Genomic DNA, 26,093 nt, shown 5'->3' with positions numbered 1-26,093 from the left:
ATGTTGCACCGAGCCTGGCAGCAATATGGGAGGTGGTGCCGTTGGTCCAGCCCTTTTATCCATCTCCTCACGCTGACTGTGGTGACATTTGGTGTGCTCGCACCTTTGATATGCCACCGGCTCCTCCACTCGTACTTCTATTTGCGGCGCTGGCACCTGAACCCCATGAGCCAGGAGTTCCTGGAGCAGAACCAGCAGGAGGGCCAGGCTGCCCTCCATTACTTTGAGAAGCTGCAAACACCAAACGCCTCTGAGGCCTCTGGCAGTGACGCCTTCCAGCCCTTGCTGCTGGTCACCATCATCACTGTGCAGAGGCGGAATGATTTCCACTATGTCTTGCAAGTGGCCTCCCACTTCCACCGCCTCCTCCAGAAATGTGGTGCACGTTGCCAGAGCCACCGCATCCTCCTCTGTAATGTGGAGTCAGACCCCAGTAGCCATCAAGATGTTAAGCTGCTGAGCAGCTTCTTTCCTATGGTCAGTCGTGACAAAACTGGGGAGACCCCTGACCCCAGAGTGAACCAGTTTGAGAAGGAGAAGCAGGACTACATCTTCTGCCTTGAGCAGTCGCTATTGGTGTACAGCCCAGAATATGTCCTCATAGTGGAAGATGATGCTGTGCCAGAGGAGGACATATTTGCTGTCTTGCAGCACCTCTTGTTGGCCCGATTTTCCAAACCATACCTCAGAGACGCGCTCTACTTCAAGCTTTACCATCCGGAGCGGCTTCAGCGCTACTTCAACCCCGAACCCATGAGAATCCTTGAGTGGCTCGGTCTGGGCATGTTCCTGGGGCCTGTGCTGAACCGTGTGTACTCCTGGGCAACTGGGCGCCCCAGCCTCAGCTGGCCCATCATCTTGTTCTTTGCTTTGTACAGCATGGCTTTGTCGGAGCTGGTGGGACGGCATTACATGCTGGAGCTGCGCCGCCTGGCCCCCACGCTGTATAATATCGTGCCGGTCACCGAGTGCTGTACACCTGCCATGCTCTTCTCTGCTCCTTCTGCCCGCCGTGCCTTAGGTTATCTGAAGGGGATGCACTGCCGACAGGGTTTTGCTAAGGATATTGCCCTCTACTCACTGCTGCGTACAAAGGGGGAGAATGCCTATGTTGTAGAACCCAATCTGGTCCGACACGTGGGAATGTATTCCAGCCTTCGGATAAATGACAATCCGAAACTGCTGTGATCTGTTCACGCCTTTGCAGACACAAAGCCCAGGGAACTTGCCACTGAGCAGAGAGTATACAAACTCTGATGTCGTGCTGCTCACACTGGGCATCCCGTGCCTCCAGATGGACAAAGAATGACTCTCTTTTTTTTTTAAAAAAAAAAAGTTTCTTAAAAAAATAAACTTCCGTACATGCAGACCCTATTTGATATGTACTTGGAACTAATCAGCATGCACTGTGTGGGAGGGGAGTGGAGAATTCCAGCTGAGAGTGTGGATTGTCTACTGTCCTTAATCGTTCTTAGGGAAAAGCTCACACACCAATATAAACAGCTATGCTGCCTACTCTGCTATATATTAGTTACAGAAATTCTCACCTTAGGGCGACAGAAGTATTGGAGAAAGTGAATGTTTCACATTTAAGCTAGTGAGGAGGAAAAAGCTTTATTTTTCCATCCTTACTGAGGTCTGATCCCTGACCCCTATCTGTTTCAAAGCCGTGGTTTTGAGCAGACTTTTCAAAAGCAGCAGTGGTTTCTGTGAACCTTCCCACAAATTTTGCTTAGATTACTCAAATTTTACTAAGTCTCCATTTGCTACTGTCTCCTCCTACAGATTCTATCTGCACCTCCATCCTTCCCAATCCTTATTTTCTTGGAACAGAACCTCTTAAAAACAAAGCCTCCGCTGCTTTATTAAAGGTCACCTCTGACAAAAAGGAAAACAGAATAACAGCCATTGATGTGACACAGCCAGGTCACGAATGCATGTTTTCTTTAACACATTACAGACATCACAGGCAACATAGATGACTACTGTGTTGGTATCATCACTAGCTGTAGTGGATCCAGGTCACTAAAAGAGGCCTTATCAGTTGCTGATTGGACTTAGACATTCAACATTATTTTACCTTGACTTGCTAGCAGCACGCAGGCAAAGGAAAGATTACATCAGGTACGGCTGTTGTGCAGGATCTTTGTTTCATTTTGGAGCTGTAATTCATAGCTCAGCCTAAGCGGTTCATACGCTCCTCCTGGCAGCAAGCAAAATACCCATCAGAAACAAAGCTAGCTGTGCATAAAAAATAAATAGTAGCACAGCACAAGGGGTCACCCTGATACTGACCCCTTAACTTAATGTGCTCTGGTTGTTAGGCATTTGGGATAGGTACTTTGTACCACAGCTGTGGGCACAGTTAAAAATAAAGCCAGCCGGATGACAGAGATCTCATGCAGAATCAAAATTGGCACCAAAATGCTTAGGTCTAATGAAAAGCTCACCTTGACTTCAGTGGGCTTTGAATCGCATTCACTTAGACGTGGAGTTTGGTTGAACTGTTTTTGAAACCATATTCCTAGCTTCTTGTTTTTGGTGAGAGAAGAGCTCTACTTTGAATTTTCTTTCTTCCAGTCTCTCCCAGGTGGTTTATGCCCTAAGCTCTTAACAAGTGTGGTAGTAGATGTGAAAGACATAAAAATCCTGAGAGATGAAACCAAAGAAAGTTCCAAACCGCCAGCTGTCAGTATGTGGTGGGTATCAATTACACAACACAAATGCATAGTGTGAGTTAGCTGATTAGAAATGGCTTCACAACACAGAGCAGTGCTTTGCTCTGTTAGTGATCAGCTGGAATAACACCTTTGAAAATCAGACGTGAGTAAAACCTACTTGTGGATTCCATGTCATTGCAAAGGCAAAGCATCTCTCTTGGCAGAGGACACGTGAAAAATTGCACAGGTAGAACCACAATTTATTCCCATCTGCTGAAAATCCTGAAGATACCAGAGTGGTCACACAGTGGCAGGTGAGCAAACCTATTCTCAGGTTTTACTAGAATATGGTTAAGATGGCAGGATTTGAGTGTCATTGTGTATTTATTCCACTAAGTGCCTGTGTGTGTGAGGAAATACAAGTTGTTTCTGCATCTCAAGCTGTGAATGTTTCAGGGCAGTGTGCTTTCTCATCACTTTTTCTATCTTTGTACTGTACAAATCCAGTACAATGGCCCCTTTTCTTTTCATGAGGGCCCATTCATACTCATTCTTGCAAAGAAAATCTCACAGCAAGGTACAATAAATGGGACAGGGGAAAGAAAAACAAGGAAGGAAAAGACAGAAACCTTAGAAAATAAATCAACTAACTATATACAGTTAATAAATGTTTTGATGTGGGAAATGATTAATCCATTTGTATCAAAGTTACTTTCCTTGTCTGCCCAGTAGTAATTTATTTGTCATGCCAGAAGCCCAGAGGAGGTCAATAATTTCACTGAGCTTCACAGGTGGAAATTAAGAACAAGAATTTGAGGCATCCCTTCTAAATTCATAGACAATTTTCAGACCATAAGAGACAATATGAATTGACTGGGAAACCAAACAATATGCAGAGGGCCTACAACTTGAACCTGCCAGAGGTGAGTTTCAGATAAGCCCACTGAGAATAAACTCCTTTGTGCAAGGAGAATGTTAATAAATTCTTCAGGTCCTTCTGGAATAATTTCCTTAAGCACCCAATTTGCCTTTACAACACATGTGCTTCTTTTACTGAGCCTGCTGGGGGCTATTTCTGAGTTAGTCAGGTACTTACTCAGTGCCCACCATGTCAATGTGGTATAACAGGCAAGTGTTCCTTCTGTTGCTGCCTCTGAACTTTCACATGTAGATTGATTTTTGTTTCTGTTTTCTGTGCCACATGTTTTATTAGAAACTACAAGTCAGAGAATTTTACTTTGCCCTTCAAACAGAAAATCGAGGTTACTGTGAGTGCTTAATTCCTGCTGGATTTCCACATTTCGAGCTAAAAATGCAGCTTGAAAAACAAAAGGCTTTTCTCTCTTCTATCAGGAGAGTGGACCTGCGTTGCTGTATCTCGGGCTCCGTAAGCTCAAAGCCTAGCATTAGCTCCTTGAAATGTGGCCATAAGAGTTTGGTTTTATTTACATTACACCAAACTTAGTGACTTTTTTTAAACAAATAATATAGATTTTCTTGAGTTTTTGTTAATTTCTAATAGTTTGGAGACTATTTCCAACACAGCAACTACTGCTTGCACAAGAGGATTATTTCCTGATGGGCCACACAGCAACACTCAAGGCATTATTGTCCAAGACAATTCAGGGAAACTTATTCAATTAAACAAAAATTACCTTTGTTTCCAAGGCATGTCCAACATAAGCATGATTGCCTCAGAACATAAAGCGTAAATTGATAGGTCTCTATTAGATGAGAAGCCCAAGAGGATTTTCTAACTACAGCAGGTATCAATGTGTTAGTGAGAAGGCATTGCATCTGTGTGACAAAGCCTTCCTCTGAGTTGTGAGGAGCTGTGAATTGCCAGACTGGGTGTTTCTACAGCAATATGGCTGGAAGCAGGGTGAATTACTTTTTTTCTAAGGTATTTACAAGCAAACTTTCTACCAAATAAACAACCTTTCTGTTAAAACTCTGTTGTCTCTTCTTTCTGTGTGCCACTGTTTGTTTCCCTGACTGGCAGATCCACCTCCTTCTTGACGGCATTTGACTAAGAAAGACACTTGCTTTTTTCTACACCTGCATGGATGTAATAATTTGGATCCTACAATAATTCAGGTTAAAAATGACCTCTGACGGTCCCTGGTCCAATTCCCCACTCAAAGCAGGTCTTATTAGACCAGGCTGGTCAGACCCTTCTCCAATCAAGTATTGAGGCATTTTAATGTGGCATTGAGATAAAATTAAGCTCTAAGTGCTTGAATTTAACCTCAGCATACTTTTGTATAGGAAGGCTATATATTTCACAAAATAAAAAAGTAATTTTCTGTGGGAGCAAGTTGTAGTTAAAAAGGCACTGGGAGTTTCTCTCCTAAAGTTAGAGTTTCTTTTTGTGTATTTCCACACCAGCTTTATAGCTGTCATATCCAAATTCAGCAGATGGCAGGGTCCAACATATGCTTCTGAATAACCTTCAGTATAACCTACATCTGCCAAAAATGCATATAGAATTTGGTACTCCACAGTCTGTGCTCCTTCACTGCATGTGTCTCTGTTGCTAGAGTAACTACATTTCCACAAACTATCTGTTCTGACCGCTCATGCTTTGATAGAATTCTCCCCGTTAGCTAGTTTATTTGTGCTAAGACTCAGCCATATCAATGTCTACTTCCAGGACCTTGTTCTGAATGGCAAGCTATGAATGCCACATTTCCAGCTGTGTAACCACTGGTGATTTTAAAATGTTGACAAAGAGTGTTGCATTTTCTTGCCCTGTTGGTAAGTCTCTGGCCAGCTGTTTTTCTTCAGTGACTACTTTCTCTTGGAATTTCTGCCATGGTGTCTAGTGTCCCTCCAGCAGTGCAGAAGCCACATCTGCAATGGTCTTTTCAGCTAACAGGTCCACTTCAGATATCTGTTGTAGTTTGTATTTTGCAAATTGTATGTTAGTGTTCACATGCAGCACCTAAGTATGCTTTTTTGGGGAGACTGTGGTGCTTAGATAAACAGGTAATAAACAGTAATGTGTCTCCCATTATAGCAGCCAGTTGTTTGCCTACTTGTTGGTTTTTTTTATAAACAAAACAGCAAGAGCAAGGCACAGAGACTAATGTCCTTACTGTATTTATCTTCATGTCCTGTTACAACTATTTTGCACAGCCCAGAAACTACGCTACTGGTGGCCTAATTTAAAGTCATATCCTTGTTTGCTATCCTCACTATTGAAATTATTACAAACGCTCGGGTTTTGATAACAGTGATGTTATGTTCTTGCCTGTTTTTCATTCCAAGTCATGGTGTTGATTGCAGTGCAGCTTTAAGTGGGCCTGAATCAGTTTTGCCCAACACTGTCCATACCCTCCCTGCTGCTATGGAGCCAGAAATACAGGTGATTTCTTTCAGCAAGGTCAAAGGCCAGGATCTCAGCAATTGGGGGTGAGGGCTGCAGGTGAATGGGGAAAACAACCCACTTAATAAACAATACCTCTGATTAGATAGGGATGAACAAGCTGGACTTTGGACATTAAGCAAGACTACAGAGTACAGAAAACAGGAAATATCCAGCACAGTGTGGAGAGGTGAAAAGGAGGCAGACTCCACACAGCTCAGATCTTCTCTGATTAGACTTTAACCCCATCACGCAGGCAGCACTCTCTTGGGGCACTCAGAGCCAGGTGTTTTCCATGTGGGTGCATATTATACTCAGGCCTTCTTCCAGTGTTTTTTTCCATTCCATTTCAAACCCTTTTACGGGCCTGACCACATACAGAAGTGTTGATAAGATTGATAAGTACTTAATTTACTGAAGTACAGAGGGAAGCTTTAATCTTTTACTTTTTCTCTTAGTGACCATGTAATCTCTGAAATGGCTTCATCCATTTATTTCTTTTTCATATGTACTACAGTTTGTCTCTCTTCACATTTACTTATTATTTGCATTTAAAATGCTAGTTAGTCATGAATAAGTAAGGCAAAACCCCTATCAGAATGATACTGCTAGAAACACACAGAAAAAAACACAATCATCAACCTGAAGAAACATAAGCAATTCTAAAATATTTACCCATTGCCTTTAAACCAGGCTTTCCATTGATTTTAAACTACTTCATCCAGCAACAGACTTTATTCAAAACTTCAATACAGAACTGAGAGATCCTTTGACAGCAAGGTTGGATATAGCAAGGACAGCAATTAAATTAACTTCTACTATGAAAATCCAGTACTTGTATTGGCGAACTCAGGAAAACAAAACCACAGATTAACACCTTAATAATAACTCAAGCCACCTGTAAAGACAGTTTTTAGTGGTCTTTAAAATTTTTGAATGTATATTTCTGTCAACTATTGTATGGTAATTTCAGATGGAAAAGACAACATCAGCAAAAAACTCCAAGCCATTCAACTACAAAATTCACTTACACTGTGCCATGCTTGTGAGAGAAAATGCTAGATGCTTGTGTTTTAGCAATATCAATCTCTTTTATAGCTTATCACCATTTTCTGTTTCCATGCTATAAAAGGCACAACAACTAACATTTAAGTTATCTTACTACTCATGCATCTTGTTTGCAGTGATGTTTGAAGGAGAGGTTTAAATTATTTTTATATTGCAAGACTGTTATATCAGCTTTCTCATTAACAGATAAAAAAGCCATAATCCATGAAGAGGAATTTCAATCACTGTATTTAGTTAGGTGTGTATTTGAGTAATAACTCTCACATACCCCATACTCTCAAAAAATAGTAATACTTCCTCTATTAAGAGATTTTTCTCTTCACTAAAAAGGTGGGTCATTAATCACGGTAATATTCTATAAAATTATTTTTAGGAATATCAATAACTGAGAGTACCTCTTCTTCAGCTCAAATGCCCTCCCTTTCTATTTTCCCTGACCTCATCTTCATCCTGGGATCTTTGCAGTACTTCCCACTTCCCAAGCCAGAGGCAGAGGGGCATGAGGAACCCCAGAGAGGTAGAGAAGAGCTGGTGCTTCTTCAGGATAGTGACTCCCACAGGAAACCCTGCCCGCATGGCCAGCATAACAAACTGCAGAAGGCAAATTCCACATACCACTAAGATGGCTGACAACAAAAACAACAGCGCATGCTACAAAAGGGCATCTGTTTCTGAGCCACTTTGTCATAAAGTTGTTATGTGTAACACTTCGCATTCATCTGCATGACCACTGCACCTCTTTGCCTCCTGCTTCCCATTTTCCTGAAACTCCCAAATCTGATGCCTGACATGCATCCTTATCTTCTGAACATACCTTCCACTGTGGCTTCAGTGTTCCTTCCACTCCACATCCACCAAAGGTGTCCCATTCTTCTTGTATTATCAGTGTCATGCTGTCCATGGCCACAAATTCAATCTCTGTCAAAGAAATACCTCGATGCAGCCATTGCCACCAAGGGAGGTCACACCAGCAGGCAGCCTCTTGCTAGATACAGCCCCATGGCTGCATCACATTACACTGAAAAAGGCTTAAACAAAAAAGAAATCATTCCAAAATTAGTTGGGTCACTGAAAAACTGAGAGAGTTGGCAATACTATGAGCTCAAGCACTAACTCGATGAACCAGGTTTACTACCTGGGTAATATACCTATTTTACCATGGAATAATTAGTGCAGGTAATGATTTGATTTTATTTTTTTTTTTTTTTTATGGGGCAGGTTAGTTGCTTGGTTAAATGCAAGTTTATTGCATTTCCTTCATGATGCAAGCTTATTCCCCATACATGATACACAACTGGTAATCCAATTTTTTAAGGTATAAGTATCCCCAAACTATGGTCACATACCTATGATGATGAAAGTACGTACTCTTTTCCAGTGTGCTTTTAATATCACTCTGCTACTAAGTTCTTCACAGCATGATCAGCATAATGGTTCTGCATGTTAACAATACTCAGCCTTACACTGACATATCATGGCTGCTCATTCCATATTCTTGTCTGAAAAGGCTCACATTCCAAAATTAAGTGAAGAAGTTAACCACCATGTCCATTCACCTTTTTTCTTTTTTTTTTTTCTCCTTGCTCCCCAGAATCTCTGCTAGGACCTGTAAGCCTGGTGCTTGAAGTGCTGGACATGGGTGTGGAAGGGCTAGAAGGGCACATAATAGTCATTACTCAGAAAGAGTTAAGAATGCACGGTGGATGCAGGGGATTATCTAAAGAGGTTTCTAAATGTCAGACAATTTTTATTTTTCCAGGAAGACTCCCCCAGCTTTTCTCTAAGAGTCTGTCAGGCTATATCACAGACGACTCTGGAAAAGACAGACTTTCAAGTACTTTCCTACCTGTGACAGCTTCTAACCAAACCGGGAATGACTAGACTCAAGACTCTGATTTTTTCTGTGGCCCTGAAGAAGACCATGCCTATGACACCTTCTTGGTCTCAAGAGAGTCTTAGATCATATATTTCATTAAAAATATATTTAATCCATACTAGATGCTTCTGTTTGCGGTGGATAATCTTTTAATACCCTTTGGGCTTCACCTTTCTGCTAGGATGGGCAAAATGGAATATAAAACAAACACTGTAATGTAGGGACCGCTTTATGTCCATGTTATGTGCCACAGCATTCTTCAGCAAAAATGTACAGATCTGGAAGGAAAACATTAAAGAAAACAAAACAACACAAACACAAGGCTTTTAATTAGACTTCACCCCCCAGCTTTTTCAGAGGTTTATCTGCTGACTGTGTTGGAGCACTACTGCAGTTGTTTAGATTTCCTACAGGCACCGATCTGAGCTTGCAGCTCTAGAAGAGAGGCTCGGGGAGAAGTGCCCTAACGAAGACGGCATTGCTCAGGAAGAGGATAAGTCAGAGGTCTCACCATGTCCATATAGAGGCTAAAGGTAACACTACGTGAGGCAAACAGAGAAACTACGTCATTCTTCAGGCAAACACGGGGTCTTTGTGGTAAAGACATACAAATGTCCAAGGTCACAGAGTGTGTTGTTGCTGAGGGTATGATGTTTGCATAACAGTTCCTGTGCTGTACTTCCCTCCAGGAATACTGACCTGCAGTATGGGAGAAAAAAAACACCCAACTCTATCTACCTGCATTTGGTGAACAGTTGTACTGTGATTTCTATATCAACTGGAATGCTACTATACTAATTTTAGAGCATTAGTATTTTTCACAGATAAATTTTGCTAAGCATCTGAGAAGTTTGTATGTCATTGTAATATGGGTAGGTGTTTCACTGGGATTTTAGTGAAAAATGCATTTGTGCATCTCAGTGTGGGCATATTTCTTCTGATAACCATCATACTCACATATACACTGCATTAAAGGAAATCAGAACTTGCAATTTCATTAACCCTGATTCTGTAGCACTGCATTTTGCCTTTTCATATATTAAATGGAAAAAGAAAATATGTTTCTGTGCTAAATTTTCAAGTGAGGAAAATCATAGTAACACCTGGGAAGCCAGTGAGATGATAATAACTCATGTCAATTAACGATCTGTTGCATTGTTTCTGCATTCTGTTTGCTACGTTTCCTTCCTTCACTGGGTCGTTTCCTAAGTATGAGCTTCCAGAAGGTCTAACTCTAAACAGAAAGTTATATACACAGGGGAGGGGAGGGGGGAGGGTCACTGGGAGCGAGGCTGGGTTTCATTGGTTGTGTGTGGTTGTGGTCTGACAACCAATGACCGCTCCAGAGCAGTGACATCTCCCCAACCAGCCTGGGGAGGAGGGACAATGAAAGACCAGAGGGAAAAAAAAAAAGTCAAGAATTTTATAAAAGTTAGAAGGACCAGGTCTCTTCACCTGTAACCACCTCAGCAGAAGCTCGTAGCAGCAGAGGCACTGTCCACTGGCAAGTAAGTGCAATAATTTAAATTCTAACTGTAAAGGTGGAATGTATATCAGCAGCTGAGACATGAAGTGTTTATCTGAAGTAGGTTTGGGGAGTTTTTTGTTTGTTTTGTTTTGTTTTGTTTTCTCCTTCCAACAGCTTGCAAGAAATAAGCACTCAGCCATTCTGCAGTGATCTCCAATGGGACCCCTGTGCTGCTAACACTGGCTTTCTAACTTAGAGTAGTCACTCAGAAATCCTGGAATAAGTGAATCCTCAGTCTAAGGGGACTAGACCAATAACATACCTGCATTGCTTTCTACTGCTTTGTTTTTTATGTGTTTGTTTATGCTTGCACGATATATAAATTTGTGTTTTACAAGGAGAAGAATGACCGAAAAATGCAGCTGGTCCTGACAAACCCTAATGCTGACAGAAGTGTAATTATGTATGTTCATTGTGCAGCTTTTTCTGAAGTTATTAGTGCAGGAGTATGGATAAGGTTCTTTGGCAGGGAGGGTGTAAGGTAATGCAGGAAACTAAAAACTGCTCTTGCATTAGGCTATAACCTTTAATGTTGTGAACATGCAGCTTCAGAAAACAGCTCAACAAACTCAAATCCTCACCAAGTCTGCAATCCTTCTGCACTGTCTCAACTATCCTATGTGCCTGGCACCCAAAACTATTTAGCCCACCTGAAACACTCACTACTGCTTCTCTCAGCTTCCCCTGCTGGCATTTTAAGACTTGAATTCTCATGCAAGTCTGACAGCATTTTTTTTTCTTCTCGGAGAAGAGCCCAGCCCTGAGAGAGAGGCAGCTTCACCCTAACGACCACATTTACTCCCAAGAAACCAGTTTCCACCTCCGCCATCTCTAAGCCATTGTGAGTGCTCCAGGAGTGGTTTGCACTGACTGCAGAGGCCAGGTCCCTGAGTACATAACCTCCTTTCATATTACAGAGAGATGAAATGTGGGTATATTTGATGAGGGCTTGACTATATGTCTGAGGCTAATGTGGGAACCAGGACAGGGACCTGGAGTTGCCACATACTCCCATCCACTTGGGACAGGATGTTGAAGCAAGGTCCCTAGAGAGAACATGAAAAGGCAAAAAACCCCTCATACCCACCATCATAATAGAGGGTGAAAACCAACCAGGCAATATACCATTATGTATGTCCCAAAGGACCTATCGAGATGGTGAAATTAGTATGTCAATCAAAACCATCTGCTTTTTCTAGCTGACAGAAGTCTCAGTATTTCTTTTTGTCCTATACCCTTGGCACTTTCTCAAACCCAGAAATGAAAAGTTTTACTATACTAAAACCTTCACTCTCACTGCAAAGATGAAGAGAGAAACATCCTGTCCTTCCCTCAGAGCTCTTTCATAAACACAGGAGGCACCGCTTCCACTTCAACTCCCTACAGCAAGGACTCACACAGAGTCACAGGGTAATTCAGGCTGAAAGGGACATTAGGAGGTCCCAACCCCCTGCTCAAAGCAGGGTTAGACACAAGGTCAAACCAGTCTGCTCACAGCTTTATTCAGGTGGGTCTTAACAACCTCCAAGTATAGAGACACCATGGCCCCTCTGTTAAGCTGCTCCATTGCTTGGCTTTTCCAACGGAAAAAACACTCTTTGTATCCAGTCCGAATTTCTCTAGTTTCAGCTTATGCCTGTTGTCTCTCGCTCTCCCATCACATGCCACTCTGAAGAGCCTGGCTCTGCTTCTTCAGTCACCACTCTGTAGGTAGTGGAGGTTGCTGAGAGGTCGCCCTGAAGCCATCTCTGCTGGAACCTGAACTTGACCCACCTGTGCAGCCTTCTCCTTGCAGAGCAAGTGCTTCAGCCCCTGACCTTCTCAGTGGCATCTGCTGAACTCATTTGTCTTTCCTGTACTGCAGGGGCCCAGCACTGGATGCAGTACCCAGATGTGATCTAAAGAGTGCTGAGCAGTCCCTGGCCTGCCCTGGCTCTCTGAGCTGGACCCCTGCTCATGCAGAATGCTGCTGTTCACCTTGCTGCCTGACAGAGCCCTGGGCCTTCTCTAAAGAGCTGCTCCCTTGTTCCACTAGCCCTGGTGGGATCACTGCCAGGGTTCTGCCCCTCAGGCAATGGCTGGGCATTTGTCCTGGCTGAACTTGGTGGTGCTCCTGTTGGTCTCTTCCCACCCCTGCTCCAGGCTCCTCTGGATGGCTGCCCAGCAATCAAGCATATCAACTAGTCCTGCCAGCTCGTGTCATCTGCAGGCTAGATAAGAATGTGCTCGGTCAGCAGGATGGGGCCAGGCTTGCCCAGCCGTTCATACCTATTAGTTTGCCCAATATCCAGGTAACCAAACTTACTTAGAAAGAGCTTTTTAATGAAGTTCCAGAGATAAGTGAGGCAAATAACTAGATTTATCCACTGTAATGAGAATATAAGGTGCATAGCTCATTATGTGATGGTACCTCCTAAGCACACAAGCGTAAATGAGGACTAAATCCAGTCAAGTTAACACCGTGCCTACATGTGACAGGCTAATTTTTTTTTATACATTTCATTTTTCCTATCAACTGTATTTATATGTTGATATATTCAACTTTTGCTTCTTCAAATCCTGCCCTTCAGAAGCAGAGTATTTTGTGTGTACAGTGCAACAACATGCACGTGTGGTTTGTATTGCTGTCAGAGATGATGTTGAAGGGCTGTTTACTAGTAACTGAACAGGAAAAGCTACACGCATTGGTTACAAACTGTATTTTGATAGTTCAGTCCTGAACTTTGTGAACCAATTTTATAAAAGAAGACAGTGAAAAGACCCAAGAGAAAAACTTACAGATTCTAATCCAATATTTTCCTGTCTGCAACCCATGACTCAAGTGAGATTTTCTGTAAGATTACAAGATGCCAGTCACTTTAAAGCAGTTGGAAATAGAAGATGCCAATGAAGTGTTAATGTTTCTACGATGACCTGAAGGGGAATGTAACAGTTTGTTCCTTCTACTATTTCTCTTGCCTCTGCCCTCTCTCTGTTAACAGGATGCAGTGCCTGTGCTGATATCCATGAAGATATTTCCCCTGCAGTCTTCCATTATGATAGCTGAGAAAAATTGAGACTCCAGCAGTACAATATTCACTTTTAACAACTATGCTGTCCCTTTTCTCCCTACTGCCACCTTCTGCTGGTCACAGGCTGGGGGCAGAACTGAGAACTTTGTTTGCCTAAGGAGCTGCTGAAGCCCGACACTCAAGAAAGCCATCAAACTGGGGGTTTTGTGCATTCTGTGCTGTTTTATTATTTTGGTTTTTCTTCTGCTTTAAAGAAAAATATTACGTAAGCAGTTACCACAAAGAGAATACGTGTATTCATACAATGTCAAATCAATGTGAAATCACTTGAGCTTGTGACACCATGGTAGTAGCCCACAGCCCAAGATAGGTAAATAAAAATAAAACTTACTGACAAATTTTAGTGGTGGGACAGCTCCTAGATACTGTTACTGAGAACACAGTTCCTTTGAGCTTTTTCCTGCCTGGAAAAGTTGTCAAATTAAACAACTAAAGCTGAATAATATGGTTTCACTCTTGGAAGAATGAAATGAGCTGTGCAGCTTTGGCAGCCTGGGCACAACTGTTTTTCCTCAGGACCTGTGAGGTGACACATCCAGCTGTTCAAGGCGGGGCTTTAATGTTTCTGTGGATGTGCTGAGAGCTTACTATTTACAAGGCAGCTGTAAAGAATTGTTACTGAAGTCTAAGATTTCCAACTCCACTTTAAATGCTCAGAGCAGTACTTTACAGCAGAGATATCCTTTATGAATCCAACGAGGAAGATCCTTGGAGATTATGTTCCTCATGAAAGAATCACAGGAAAACAAAGTCCTAAATCAAAGGTCATTGAACATTCTGGACCTTAGAGTTAGCATTAGCTTTACAACTGCACTCATTTCTTCACCATTTCACTTAGAAACACTGTGCATTTTATTCATCCTTGTAGCGCAGTAGAGTAGCTGGGAACCACTCACCATGGCCTTACAGACCATTTTGCGGAGCCTTTTGGCAAATCTGTACCTACTCCTTCACACTCAATGAGATACTCGCATGTAACTGGAACTAATCTGCTGTCTTCCAATTCATCATTGTGGAACTACACTGTATTGTTTCAGTTTCTGAGAGCACTCACTTGGACCAGCATTATCCTCTGAAAACTCGTATCTCTGTATTATGGCAACTTGCTTTGCAAGCTGTTTTTGAGTGATAACTGTCTTTTTGTTATCTTTATGCAAACACTGGAAACAAGGAAGACATAGCAGACATTAGTCTCATTGCTTATTGCATTGCTGGAGAGAAAGTATACCCTTAATAGCATAACCAGAGTGACTGATCTTGTAATTCAGCTAGCTGGATTAAAGATTATCTGGATGTGCCTACTCGTGCTGTAGCATACCTCTAAACTGAACTCTGAAATCCCATTACTGATTTAGCAATTCATTAGCTTTGACCTTGAACAAGATCATATTCTTGCCAGATCACAATTTTCTAGTCTTTTCCACAGAGGCTGTGAACTACTGGAGTGATTCCTCATCATTTTGCATAACTATTTAACAGTGCTGTGGCTTTGAGTGAAGTGCTGACAACACAAGCTATTATTACAGTGATCATAATAACAAGCCAGCTTTCTATTTCTTAGAGACATATCAGACACAGAAAGCCAGTGAGGGATAAGGAGGCTAACAAGTGAACTCAATTAGCTATGTGGCATACACCGCAGTTCTTCATGTTTCTTTAGGTAGGCCAAATAGGATAAGAGCTGAGAGTGATGGAGTTGTGGTCACCACAGTAGAAGGATGCTTCCCAGAGCTCTGGCCACAGCCTTTCATCCAGAGAGAGCTGTTCAGCAAAGCCTGCTTCTGCAGGACCACAGGAATGGATTTCAGTGCTTGGAAAAGGAGGGAACCCTCTTTCCTTTGATGCATCATACTCTCCTTCAAATTGTCTGTTAACCTAGAATGACTCATTGTTGATAAGTTGCATAGGACGAATTCTAGTCTTAAGCAATTCACAAAAAGGTGAAGCAGACATCTGGACACTGCACTTGACTGGTCTGTACTGGCAGACAACGCCATTTGAATCTTGCACAATAACGTTACCAATACCAAAGTACCTTCAACTCTAAATCAGAGACACGGATTTATAGCTGTCACAGTTCCGAGGTGTCACTGTTGCCAGAAAATTTTGGCACCATGTGCATGGTGCACAGAACTGTGTTATCCTATCATGAGTAGCAGCCAGACTCATAATTTTCTCGCCATTACACCCTTCAGCGCGGAGGTCAAGACAAGGATTCCCTGGCAACGTAATATCTGTGTGCAGGGAAAGAGGGCAGAGGATTTGGCTGCACATATGCTTACACGAGGAGATGTATTTGCTGGTTATCTCTGACACATGGTGCAATGAGGAATGGCATGTTCTCAATCTTCTCTAAGGCTGAGTTTGAGACTTGAAAATGCAGATGCTGCACAGAGGCCTGTCCCTCTGAAGGAACACTTGTTACTGGAGATCTTTTGTGTTGTTCTTAATGATTCAAGTAATGGATTTGCCACCTGCTGATAAAAACATGGGTGTTGCTTTAGCTACAGTGTGTGATAAATGGAAGAGAGTCTTTATGTCTTAGGTTCACAGGCTTATACACATAGGGTCGTAACTTGGACTATTCAGATGATCTGAGAAACTGTAATTTCATGCCATATAATCAAAACTTTAATAAGATCAAGCATTCTGTCATAAGACAGAACCTGGATTTCAGGTGCTGGGTATCTGCAGCTTCTACCGCAGCTGAAAGGACAGAAATGGGTGGTGAAACCTTCTTAACCCTCAGGTCTTACATAGACTAAGCAATGTGCTACAGTTCTCAAAGCAGCTGTGAGGAGATTGGGGGATTGGACTAGATGATCTTTTGAGGTCCCTTCCAATCCCAAAACATACTGTGATACTGTGATACTGTGAGAGTATTGGAAAGCAAGGCAGGAGGGATAGAAAAGTAACTGGACAAACACTGGCAACGCAGGCCAGGGATGATAGAGGGGCATTGTTAGGAAATGTGTAAAGGCAAGCAATGTAGTAATTGCATTCTTCTGACTGGTACCAAAAAGTTCTAAGTGCTTTGCAAAGAAGTTTGCAGAGTCTGCAATCAGCATACCTGTTAGCTTGGTAGACATTTTTATGACAGACTGACCTTCCTTTAGTCTCTGAGCAAATTCACATAAAACGCAGTGTTTCCCACTTTGGTTGTGGTGTTACGATGTAGCTCTTGCATTTTTCTCCTCTAGTTATGCCAACCCAGTAAGCCAAGATGAACTCGAAAGCATGTCTGGGCACGCACCTATGATAACACGGACCAGGCAAGCAATGTGTGTCGTCCGATAGAAGTACCCAAGTGGTGTTTCTGGTTCACAGTTCATGTATACAGTCTCCCCCAGCTTGTAACAGTAATTCTCTTCCACAGATAAGTCAACATGACCCACCAGTTCCCAGCACTGTCTCCAGAGCAGAAGAAAGCTCTTTCAGACATTGCTCAGCGGATTGTGGCTTCGGGAAAGGGGATCTTAGCTGCAGATGAATCAGTGGGTGAGTTCTGGATATCAATCAATTAAAAGTACCCAAAACTTCTTCTCTTAAGTTTTCTTCACATTTGAAATCAGTGGAGTAAATTAAAAACACTTAAAAATTGTTGACTGAACAGGAACAACTGGGCTAGGCAGGTCCACGACTATAGCAACAAAAGCTAACAAACTCCGGCTTGAGAAGGGAAGCTCTGAACTGAAGGGCCAGTTCATTACTACCTGCTGGGACCAGGAGGTCAGCCAAGCCTCACAACTCTCTTTGCTTACCTTGCTAGGTACCATGGGGAACAGGCTGCAGAGGATCAATGTGGAGAACACAGAGGAGAATCGCCGGGCTTTTCGAGAGATTCTCTTCTCTTCAGATGCTTCCATCAACCAGAGCATTGGGGGAGTGATCCTCTTCCATGAGACTCTCTATCAAAAAGACAGCAGTGGAAAGCCATTTCCAGCGCTCATCAAAGAAAAAGGCATTGTGGTGGGAATAAAGGTGAATATCTGTACATGTCTGTCTGGCAGCATAGTACAAATGCCATTTCTAGTGAAAATTATAATATATATGGGGCTGCATACTCTCCTGCCAAACATTATTTTTTTCTTTTATTGTGCTTAGTTTTAAAATGACTAGAGTATCTCTGCCACTTTGCTTTTGTACAACTAACCAGGGGCACATTTGCTTTTGATGCAGGACCTTTTCATCTACCAACTCCCATCTCCTCACTATTTACAGCAATTAAATCCCTCTATGCAGTAACCTAAATCCAGTCCTTTCTGCATCTGACAGAGGTCTCCAGCCTGCAGCCATTGACACATTGTCCCCTCCTCTTACTCAGTTCACTCCTTTTCTTCCCCTTCGCTCCAGCATTTCCCTCCTTTGCACCCTTAGCACGATCAGCCCATACTTCACTTAGAGCCCACAGAGTAGCCATGTGTAAAAAGATAACGATTAGACTGACTTCCAACTCTCTATAACCCTTCCTGTTTTTCTGATCTCCACAGCTGGATAAAGGCACAGCACCCCTGGCAGGAACCAATGGAGAAACCACCATCCAAGGTATGGAAAAAGAGATCTAAGGAGCTTAAGCTATGACTGGTGCAGCAAAAGCCATGGGGTGACTCACCTGAGTCACAGCCTTGGCTGATGTCATTAAACTTTTCAGACATATGTCCTGACGAACTGCTCTCAGTGAAGGAATGTTCTTTCATCTGTAGGGCTGGATGGACTGGCTGAGCGGTGTGCCCAGTACAAAAAAGATGGTGCTGACTTTGGCAAGTGGCGTGCAGTGCTGAAAATCACCAGCACAACACCCTCTCAACTCGCCATCCAAGAGAATGCCAACACATTGGCACGCTATGCCAGCATCTGCCAGCAGGTATGTAACCTCCAGTTATCTCTCCTGAGGTGCTGTTGCCCCTATCGCTGTTCCCTGTGATAACATTCTAGGTAACTTGAAAAGCGGATCTTTGCGAGGATTTTGGGAAAGACAAGGAAGGAGGGCAGCATCAAAAGGAGGAGTACCAACAAAGTCAGGGTAGAAAACAAGGACAATTTTTCTTCCACATTCCCAAAATCTCCTCTGTTTTTCTTTTCTTAGAATGGCTTGGTGCCCATTGTGGAGCCAGAGATCTTGCCTGATGGAGATCATGATCTCCAGCACTGCCAGTATGTCACAGAAAAGGTAAGAGATTCCTGCTCCTCTCCTCCCCTTCTCAAATCAGTAGCTAATCTATGCGGACTTTGTGTTCACAGATATCAAAAGACTTTTGACCAAAAAGGTACTTCATAACTGGATCACAAAAACTAGTTGCTCACAGTCAAATAATGAGAAAATAGGAAACACAAGAGTAGAATCCATGCTTTTGGATTTCCACTAAAACTGCCATTATAAGCATTCTGAATCTCAAAAAGACGGATTGAGAGCAAAACCACCCTTCTTTCAGCACCTCAGTTTGCAGGGACAAATCCAATAAATAGGAAGAGTGGTATCCCAGTCATCTCAAAAGCAGTGGTGTCTCCAAGGCTGCAATCTGTCATAAGTTTCATGAGAAAGCAAAGTTCAATTTCTTTTCTTCAAAGTTCAAATATTCAATTCTTCTTACACTCCTAAGGAATGAACTGGCTTTCCACAGGAAGTTGAGGTGAAAATTTAAGCAGAGGTCTGTATTCAATCTTCCTGTTTCCAGGTTCTGGCTGCTGTCTACAAGGCTTTGAATGATCATCATGTGTACCTGGAAGGGACACTGCTGAAACCCAATATGGTGACAGCTGGGCATTCCTGCACCAAGAAGTACACCCCGCAGGATGTGGCTGTAGCAACTGTCACGACTCTTCTCCGCACCGTTCCTGCTGCTGTTCCTGGTGATTCCCAGTTCATTCCTACGTATCCATTCATGCTGTCACTCTTGCTGGCTTTGTCACTCTTGCTGTCTTTGACACACTTGCTCCTCTGGCACATAAATGTCAGGGACTGTGGTGGCTGGAGCACTCTGTTTCTAAGCCTCAAAACCTCTTTCTTACAGGAATCTGCTTCCTGTCTGGAGGTCAGAGTGAAGAGGAGGCTTCTGTCAACCTGAACGCCATGAATCAGTCCCCTCTGCCTAAGCCTTGGAAACTGACCTTTTCATACGGAAGAGCCCTGCAAGCCTCTGCCCTGGCAGCATGGGTGGGCAAAAGTGAGAACAAGAAGGCTGCACAGGAGGCCTTCCGCAAGCGGGCACAGGTACAAGCCTTCCCCCCAGTGCAGAGAGGAGCTGCTTACCTTGAAGTGAGACAAGTTGTCTCCTTCCTAAGGTTCCTCTTGTTCCCACATCTCCTGGTGCTTGATGTTCACTGGGGGTGCTACTCTTTTTGCCTTGCTTGGTTACTTGTGCTGTCTTTCTACATCTGCCTTTCTTACTCCAAGCTAACTGTTGTCCCCTTCTTTTTGTTTCTTTTTCAGATTAACAGTTTGGCTTGCAGAGGACAGTATGTTGTGTCTGGGAAGACTGACACAGCTGCCACGCAGTCACTTTTCACTGCCAGCTACACCTACTGAATGTGCAGGAACCTTCCTTCATCCTGTCCCTCTTCACAAGGTCGAAGATGTTCAGAAATGAAAGGAAAGCAAAGAAAACTAATTTCCCTTATCCTAAACAAAACTGGGGATAAAATGGATTAGCTTCCTCTACACCCTTCGCTACCACAATTTACCAAGGGGATATTCCTGTTTCATCTACCCGTTCCAAGGAAGAATAATTCTTTCTGTGCAACAAACAACAGCAGCCAATGAATCACAAACCTGCACTCCCTCTGCTTTAAATTTAATCCTCAAAATAGAAGGCAGATTAAGTAGTTCCCTAGCAATTAAAATACATTCCCTTGCCCATTACCACATTCTGCAGCCAAAATAATGAATTACAAAATCCTGACTGTGTCTTCAATCATGGGAATAAAACAGTAATTGAAAACTAATCTCTGACTCACAATTCCTTACTGTGTGTAAACTTTACAGTCTTTTTTCACACGTCTGTGGTTTTCAGTAGCCTGTACAAAGGTTAAGTCACAAAGTGCTACTACTGGCAAGTTTGTGAAACCCTGAGGAGATGAAAGGGAAGTAATCCAGTAGTGATTCAGCTGGAGACATTAATCCTGCTGACTGAAGTCTGACAGACACTGAGAAAATTTGAGAGATGCATATGGTGAGCAGCGTACATATAAATAACTACCTTCAGAAGCTTCTTGTGCTTCTGGAGGATCATGGTTGTTGTGATGAGGCTAAGTTAGGGTTGCACATGTTGAGTCAGTGCTGTGCAATGACTGTTTTTCCAAAGTACTTTTACAGTGGTGTTTTCCACAACAATTAACATAAAATATGCAGGGAGGCAACTTGGCCCAGTTTGACCTGTGGTGTGTTGCAACGTACCTGTTAGAGACATAAGCTTTGTTACCTAAAGCACAATTAGACAGTTATTATTTAAAAAAATGCACAAGTGTCAGAAACAGCAGACCTGAGGTTATACAAAAACATTTGCCCAGCAACAGGCTACACCATTCAACTTGTGACACCTTGGAGCAGCCCACCAACCAGCAAAGACTGCAAGCCAGCAGACACCCACCCCTTTGCTTCAGGAACACCTGAGACCAAATGCACACAGACGGAGCTCCTGCCAGCAAGGAAAGGGAAAACAGAAAGTCACTGGCCTGTAACCTCCTTGTGTTCCTCACGTTAGTAACCACTCTTTCACAGAGGCAGTAAATAGCCAAACTCCTTTACACGGATCCAATCACTGCATAACTGACCATGTCCTGACCTCAACCATGAACCTAGAGCAAGTGACTTGCCCAAAAACACTTCAGAGGTCCATCTTGGAGTTAGGGACAACACCTCTTCTGTAGTTTGGTTTTGGTCCTGTAGGTCTCCATGCACCTCAGATCAAATAAACCTCTGCTCCCGATGAGAAGCATCCTAACGATATATGCAGATTGCTTCTCTTAAAATTGAGAGTGTAAAACAATGTTTACCCAACCCTAGCAAAATTGTGAAAAATGCAGTTGTGATTCGTGCTAAGATGTTTAATGTTTACAGGTATAACCAAATGAGGCATGGACTCTGAACTTGGAAAAGGAAAAGGTGGTTAAGTTCTATGTAAAAAGTTATGAAACTTGTTTAGGAAGTTATATTGATAGAGGGAACTAACACTTTAAAGGTTAAGCAACTATATAATAAGGGCCTACTAACAAGCTAACATTTTAAACCACATTATTAATATCTAGTTTAGAGCTGTATGTAACTAATTGTGCTAAAAAAATCAGGACTTCATTAAATGCCGAGATAAGAAGTTTTACAGCACCAGCTGCAACCTTGAGGAGACAAGATAGCCAAGATTTACAGCAAAAAGGGGGTGCCAGTCTGGTTTCAGTCGGTTTGGTAGCTTGGGTTCCAGCCAGTTCCTCCTAATGGGGCAAAGGTAAAAAGTCCACTGTGACGAAGCTGAAGGAGCCTTCATCCAAAGACCCCTAAAGACCCTTCCTCAAATTCACCAAGTGACACTGCGCAGGCGCAACAGGGGAGGGTCAAGGAGGGGAATATGTAAATGTTTATCTGAGACTCATTTTAATAAAAAGCGGGAAAGGTCATGAATATGTATAGGTGTTTCTGGGGTCATTATGAATATGTAATACCATACTGTATTTAAGCACACTTCTTATTGTTAAAAGTGCGCGTGTTGGGCGGAGTGAATCCCCCGCGCACCCAGCGCTGTTTTGCTTATGTTCTAATGAACACGTTTTTACGGAACACAAGGAAATGGATTAAACGTTGTTTATCCATAGAAAAAGTGTAAGTGATTTATTTCAAAAATAAACCCTCTCATACTTCATAAAACTGAGGCTGTAGCTTTGCTAGATGACTCCTGCTGCCTTGCTGGACACGTGTCACACACGCTGTGCCTGACGGAGCTGGTGGCTGTGTGACTGGAGCAAAAAGATGTCTTCTGGCTGTACAAAGGTGAATCAAAGCAAGGCAGCGTACAGATGAAGCGTTATTTCTTGCTTTTAAAAAACGAACATCCTTTTGAAGAACAGGAAAAGTGATATTCTCATATAATCGTGTGCCCAGATCAGAAACGCGGCCTATAGAACAAACTCCCTGTGAAGACGGGCCGCCTGGCAGCACCCAAAACACGGCGTGAAAACCTCCAGAGATCGCTGCCAAGAGGGTGGGGTTTTTTTGGGGCATCAAAACCACAGCGCGGTCGCAGCGTCGCAGAGGGTGACGACACGTGTCCCTGCCTGGTGTTGTTTCAGTGACACACGGTCCGCCCGCACGGGCCCTGACGAGCGGGAAGCGCCGCCCGGCTCCTCAGCCCGCGCGCTGGGACTGCAGCTCCCGTGAGGCACTGCGGGCAGGGGCGGAAATACGTCACTCCCCGGTGACTGCCGGAAGCGGCGGGAGAGCCGCGGAGCATGGCGGCGGCGCTGCGGGCGCTGGGCCGGCGGGCGGGCCTCGGTGTCCCGGCGCGAAGGGCGTTCTGGGGCGGCCGCAGGTAACGGCGGAGAACGGGGGGTGCGGCCGGCGGCCACGGTGTGTTTCGGCGGGAGGCTTTCGGCGGCAGGCGGGCCCGCGGGTGTCGCCGTGTCCCCCGCTGGGGACCGTGCTGTGCGGCTGGCGGGAGAGCGGATGATCATTCATGGAGTCAGAGAATCGTTACGGTTGGGAGAGACCCTCAGGATCATCGGGTCCAACCATAACCTAACTCTAGCGCTAAATTATAGACTCACAGAATCACAGTGTCAGGGACTGGAAGGGCCCTCAAAAGCTCATTCAGTCCAATCCCCCCATGGAGCAGGAACACCCAGATGAGGTTACACAGGAAGGTGTCCAGGCGGGTTGGAATGTCTGCAGAGGAGACTCCACAACCCCCCTGGGCAGCCTGTTCCAGGCGCTGTCACCCTCACTGTGAAGAAGTTTCTTCTCATATCTACGTGGAACCTCCTGTGTTCTAGTGTGTAGCCATTGCCCCTTGTCGTATAATTGTTTGTCACCAAGAAGAGCCTGGCTCCATCCTCCTGACACTCCGCCTTTATATATTTGTAAACATTAATGAGGTCACCCCTCAATCTCCTCTTCTCCAAGCTAAAGAGCCCCAGCGGCCTCAGCCTTTCCTCACACGGGAGATGCTCCACTCCCTTAATCATCTTTGTTGCCCTGTGCTGGACCCTCTCCAGCAGTTCCCTGTCCTTCTGGAACTGAGGGGCCCAGAACTGGACACAATATTCCAGATGTGGTCTCACCAGGGCAGAGTAGAGAGGAAGCAGAACCTCTCCATCTACTAACCAACCTCCTTCATGTCCCTAAGAACCTCATCTAAACACCTTTTAAACACCTCCAGGGATGGTGACTCTACCACTTCCCTGGGCAGTCTGTTCCAGTGCTTGATAATCTGTGGGCACTTCTTTTTTTCTACAGTAGTGGTTATTTTCTGTTATTTTTTTTTTCACAGCAGGTTAGAAAATAGAACTATGACTGGGAAAATAAGCCATTAATCTGGTTAAAATTCTGTTTACACTCAGACCAATAAAATAAGCTAGGCAGGTGATTGCCATGTAGAGGCAGCTGATGTGGGGAGCAGCATTTGGGGAAAAACTCAATGTCTGGCCTGTGTGGTTTTGTTCATACATGTGAAATGAACCTGCTTGTGAACCTGCTGTGTCTATGGGATGTATAAACTCTCTATAGCTAGGTTGAGCCCAGCAGAAACATGCTTTGACTCAGTCTTAAGTAGCCCTGAATCTGAAAATACTTCTGTGTGGTGTCAACAGGAAGGAGGAGAAAGAAGTTGCAGCAGACAAAATAATTCTTCAAGAGAAAAGTGAACCCAGCCCGATCTGTCCCCCACCACGCAGCAGAAAGTATCATCCTCCAGAAGATATACAGAGCTACCTTGAGTCTCACGTCAAGGAGGTTTTTGGACCCTCCCTTCCGGATAATTGGCAGCAAACACCCCTCAACGAAAACAAGTTAAAGTATCGCCTCCTGGCTCAACTGGCAGCAGAGCTTGGTCACGCTGTCCCAAATTCACAGCTCCACCTGATGTGCACTGCCGAGGATGTCTTGAATTTCTATAGCACACCTGTCAAGGATGCGTCCAAGTTTGATGAACTGTGCGCCTCAGAGCTGCCCCCAAACCTTAAGATTGTCTGGAAGCAGTGAGTCACACCACAAAGCGTTGCTTTGTTGTGCCGGTGTTCCTAAGGCAGGGCTGCAGAGCAGTAGAGCCCTTTCAATGTGGTAGCAACTAAATGCATTAATATCGCTAATAAAAGTTCATTTAGTTGTCCTTGGTTTTCATTGTTTCTGTTTATTATATACGGAAAAAAGGAGCAGAAGTTCTCCTTGTGAGACGATATTGCAGTGCAGTCAGTAATGGTACTAACAGATGCTGTCTCGCAGTTACCATGCTGCCCAGTGGTTATGGGATCCAGTGGGGATAAACAGAGGGGACCAACTCCCCACTTTCTTGCCCGCACCTCATAAGCTGCTTGTCTTTGGTTCTGAACTGTGTAACGCACTTTTGCCAGTGTGGTTTGGCTGCGGCAGGTGCTCTGTCCAACTCAGCCAGGAAGACTGTGGTGGGCAGCAAACACCTGGGAAGGGGGGAAGTAAGCCAGCTTTTTTATTTTTTTTAAAATTATTATTATTATTGTTATTATTATTTTTTTTTTCCCCACGAGATTGAAAATAAGACCCTGTCAGCAAAAAGATTTTTAAAAGCCATCACAGGTGCAATCTTAAAATAAACCCATGTGTACTACTTAAAAATGCTACATGAAGATAGTAGCTCGTGGAATTCTGAAATCTCTTAACTCAGTAGTGGTGAATTCTCCAGCAGCCCTATAAAAAAAAGCTGCCATCAAGGCAGCTTGTAGAATTCTTGCATGTCTGTCAAAGGACCCTTCTAGAAGTTCTGTTGGTCCTTCTAATAGCTATTATTTTTTATTACTTGTTAATTTTTCTGTAGCTATGGAAAAATATGTAATAGACAGATGTCATTTTTCTTCCCCTGTAATTGATGATGTAGGTTTGCTTTTAATCAGAGGAGGCAAGGTCAGGAGGACAAGAAAATAAATGCAATAGTCTGAGAAATGTATGGTACTTTGTGCATGTTTTCTACAAAGCAGGTTATTTAGAGTGAGGTTAGATGCTGTATGTGTGATGTTTCTGGGAATGATCCAGAAATACCCCTCAGTCTGCTGAACCCTGGCCATCTAATTGGGTGACACCCTGAGCAGCGGGTCAGACACTGCTGCCAGTCACATTACACAGGGCAGGTTCACAGCTCAAGTGCGTGAAACTGCTCGCAGCCCAAGGGCCATACATCCGTTTTAAGAGACGATCCAACTGCAACGTTTCTTTTACACAGTTGTAACATTGGACTACAGAAGCCGCTGTTAGCTGCCTAAACTCACTGTACGCAGAACATGGAGAACGATACACCTCAGAGGAGGAACCACCAAAAAAACCAACCCAAAAATCCAAGAAGACTACCTGAAG

At 43.6% G+C, this 26,093-nt stretch overlaps 3 protein-coding genes across 3 annotated transcripts; all 3 read left to right on the top strand.

Annotated features, from left to right (window-relative positions):
- PGAP4 (post-GPI attachment to proteins GalNAc transferase 4) lies at positions 1 to 1,188 on the top strand (the record flags this gene model as incomplete). Its single annotated transcript, XM_080362461.1, has 1 exon — positions 1 to 1,188. One exon carries the CDS (start codon positions 1 to 3, stop codon positions 1,186 to 1,188), a length of 1,188 nt encoding a protein of 395 aa, XP_080218587.1.
- Positions 1,189 to 16,956: 15,768 nt separating this feature from the next.
- ALDOB (aldolase, fructose-bisphosphate B) lies at positions 16,957 to 20,096 on the top strand (the record flags this gene model as incomplete). The annotated part of the gene is made up of 8 exons (XM_080362402.1): positions 16,957 to 17,068; positions 17,340 to 17,551; positions 18,061 to 18,115; positions 18,274 to 18,434; positions 18,657 to 18,740; positions 19,246 to 19,420; positions 19,582 to 19,781; positions 20,001 to 20,096. 8 exons carry the CDS (start codon positions 16,957 to 16,959, stop codon positions 20,094 to 20,096), a joined length of 1,095 nt encoding a protein of 364 aa, XP_080218528.1.
- A 2,887-nt stretch (positions 20,097 to 22,983) lies between these two features.
- MRPL50 (mitochondrial ribosomal protein L50) lies at positions 22,984 to 24,886 on the top strand. The gene is made up of 2 exons (XM_080362333.1): positions 22,984 to 23,085; positions 24,362 to 24,886. The coding sequence occupies exons 1-2, from the start codon at positions 23,006 to 23,008 to the stop codon at positions 24,750 to 24,752; spliced, it is 471 nt and encodes a 156-aa protein (XP_080218459.1). The 5' UTR covers positions 22,984 to 23,005; the 3' UTR covers positions 24,753 to 24,886.
- The last annotated feature ends 1,207 nt before the right edge of the window (positions 24,887 to 26,093 follow it).

The sequence above is a fragment of the Nesoenas mayeri genome (genome assembly GCF_963082525.1).
Source record: "Nesoenas mayeri genome assembly, chromosome: Z".
Classification (NCBI taxonomy): domain Eukaryota; kingdom Metazoa; phylum Chordata; class Aves; order Columbiformes; family Columbidae; genus Nesoenas; species Nesoenas mayeri.
This window is presented reverse-complemented; position numbering and strand designations above follow the sequence as displayed.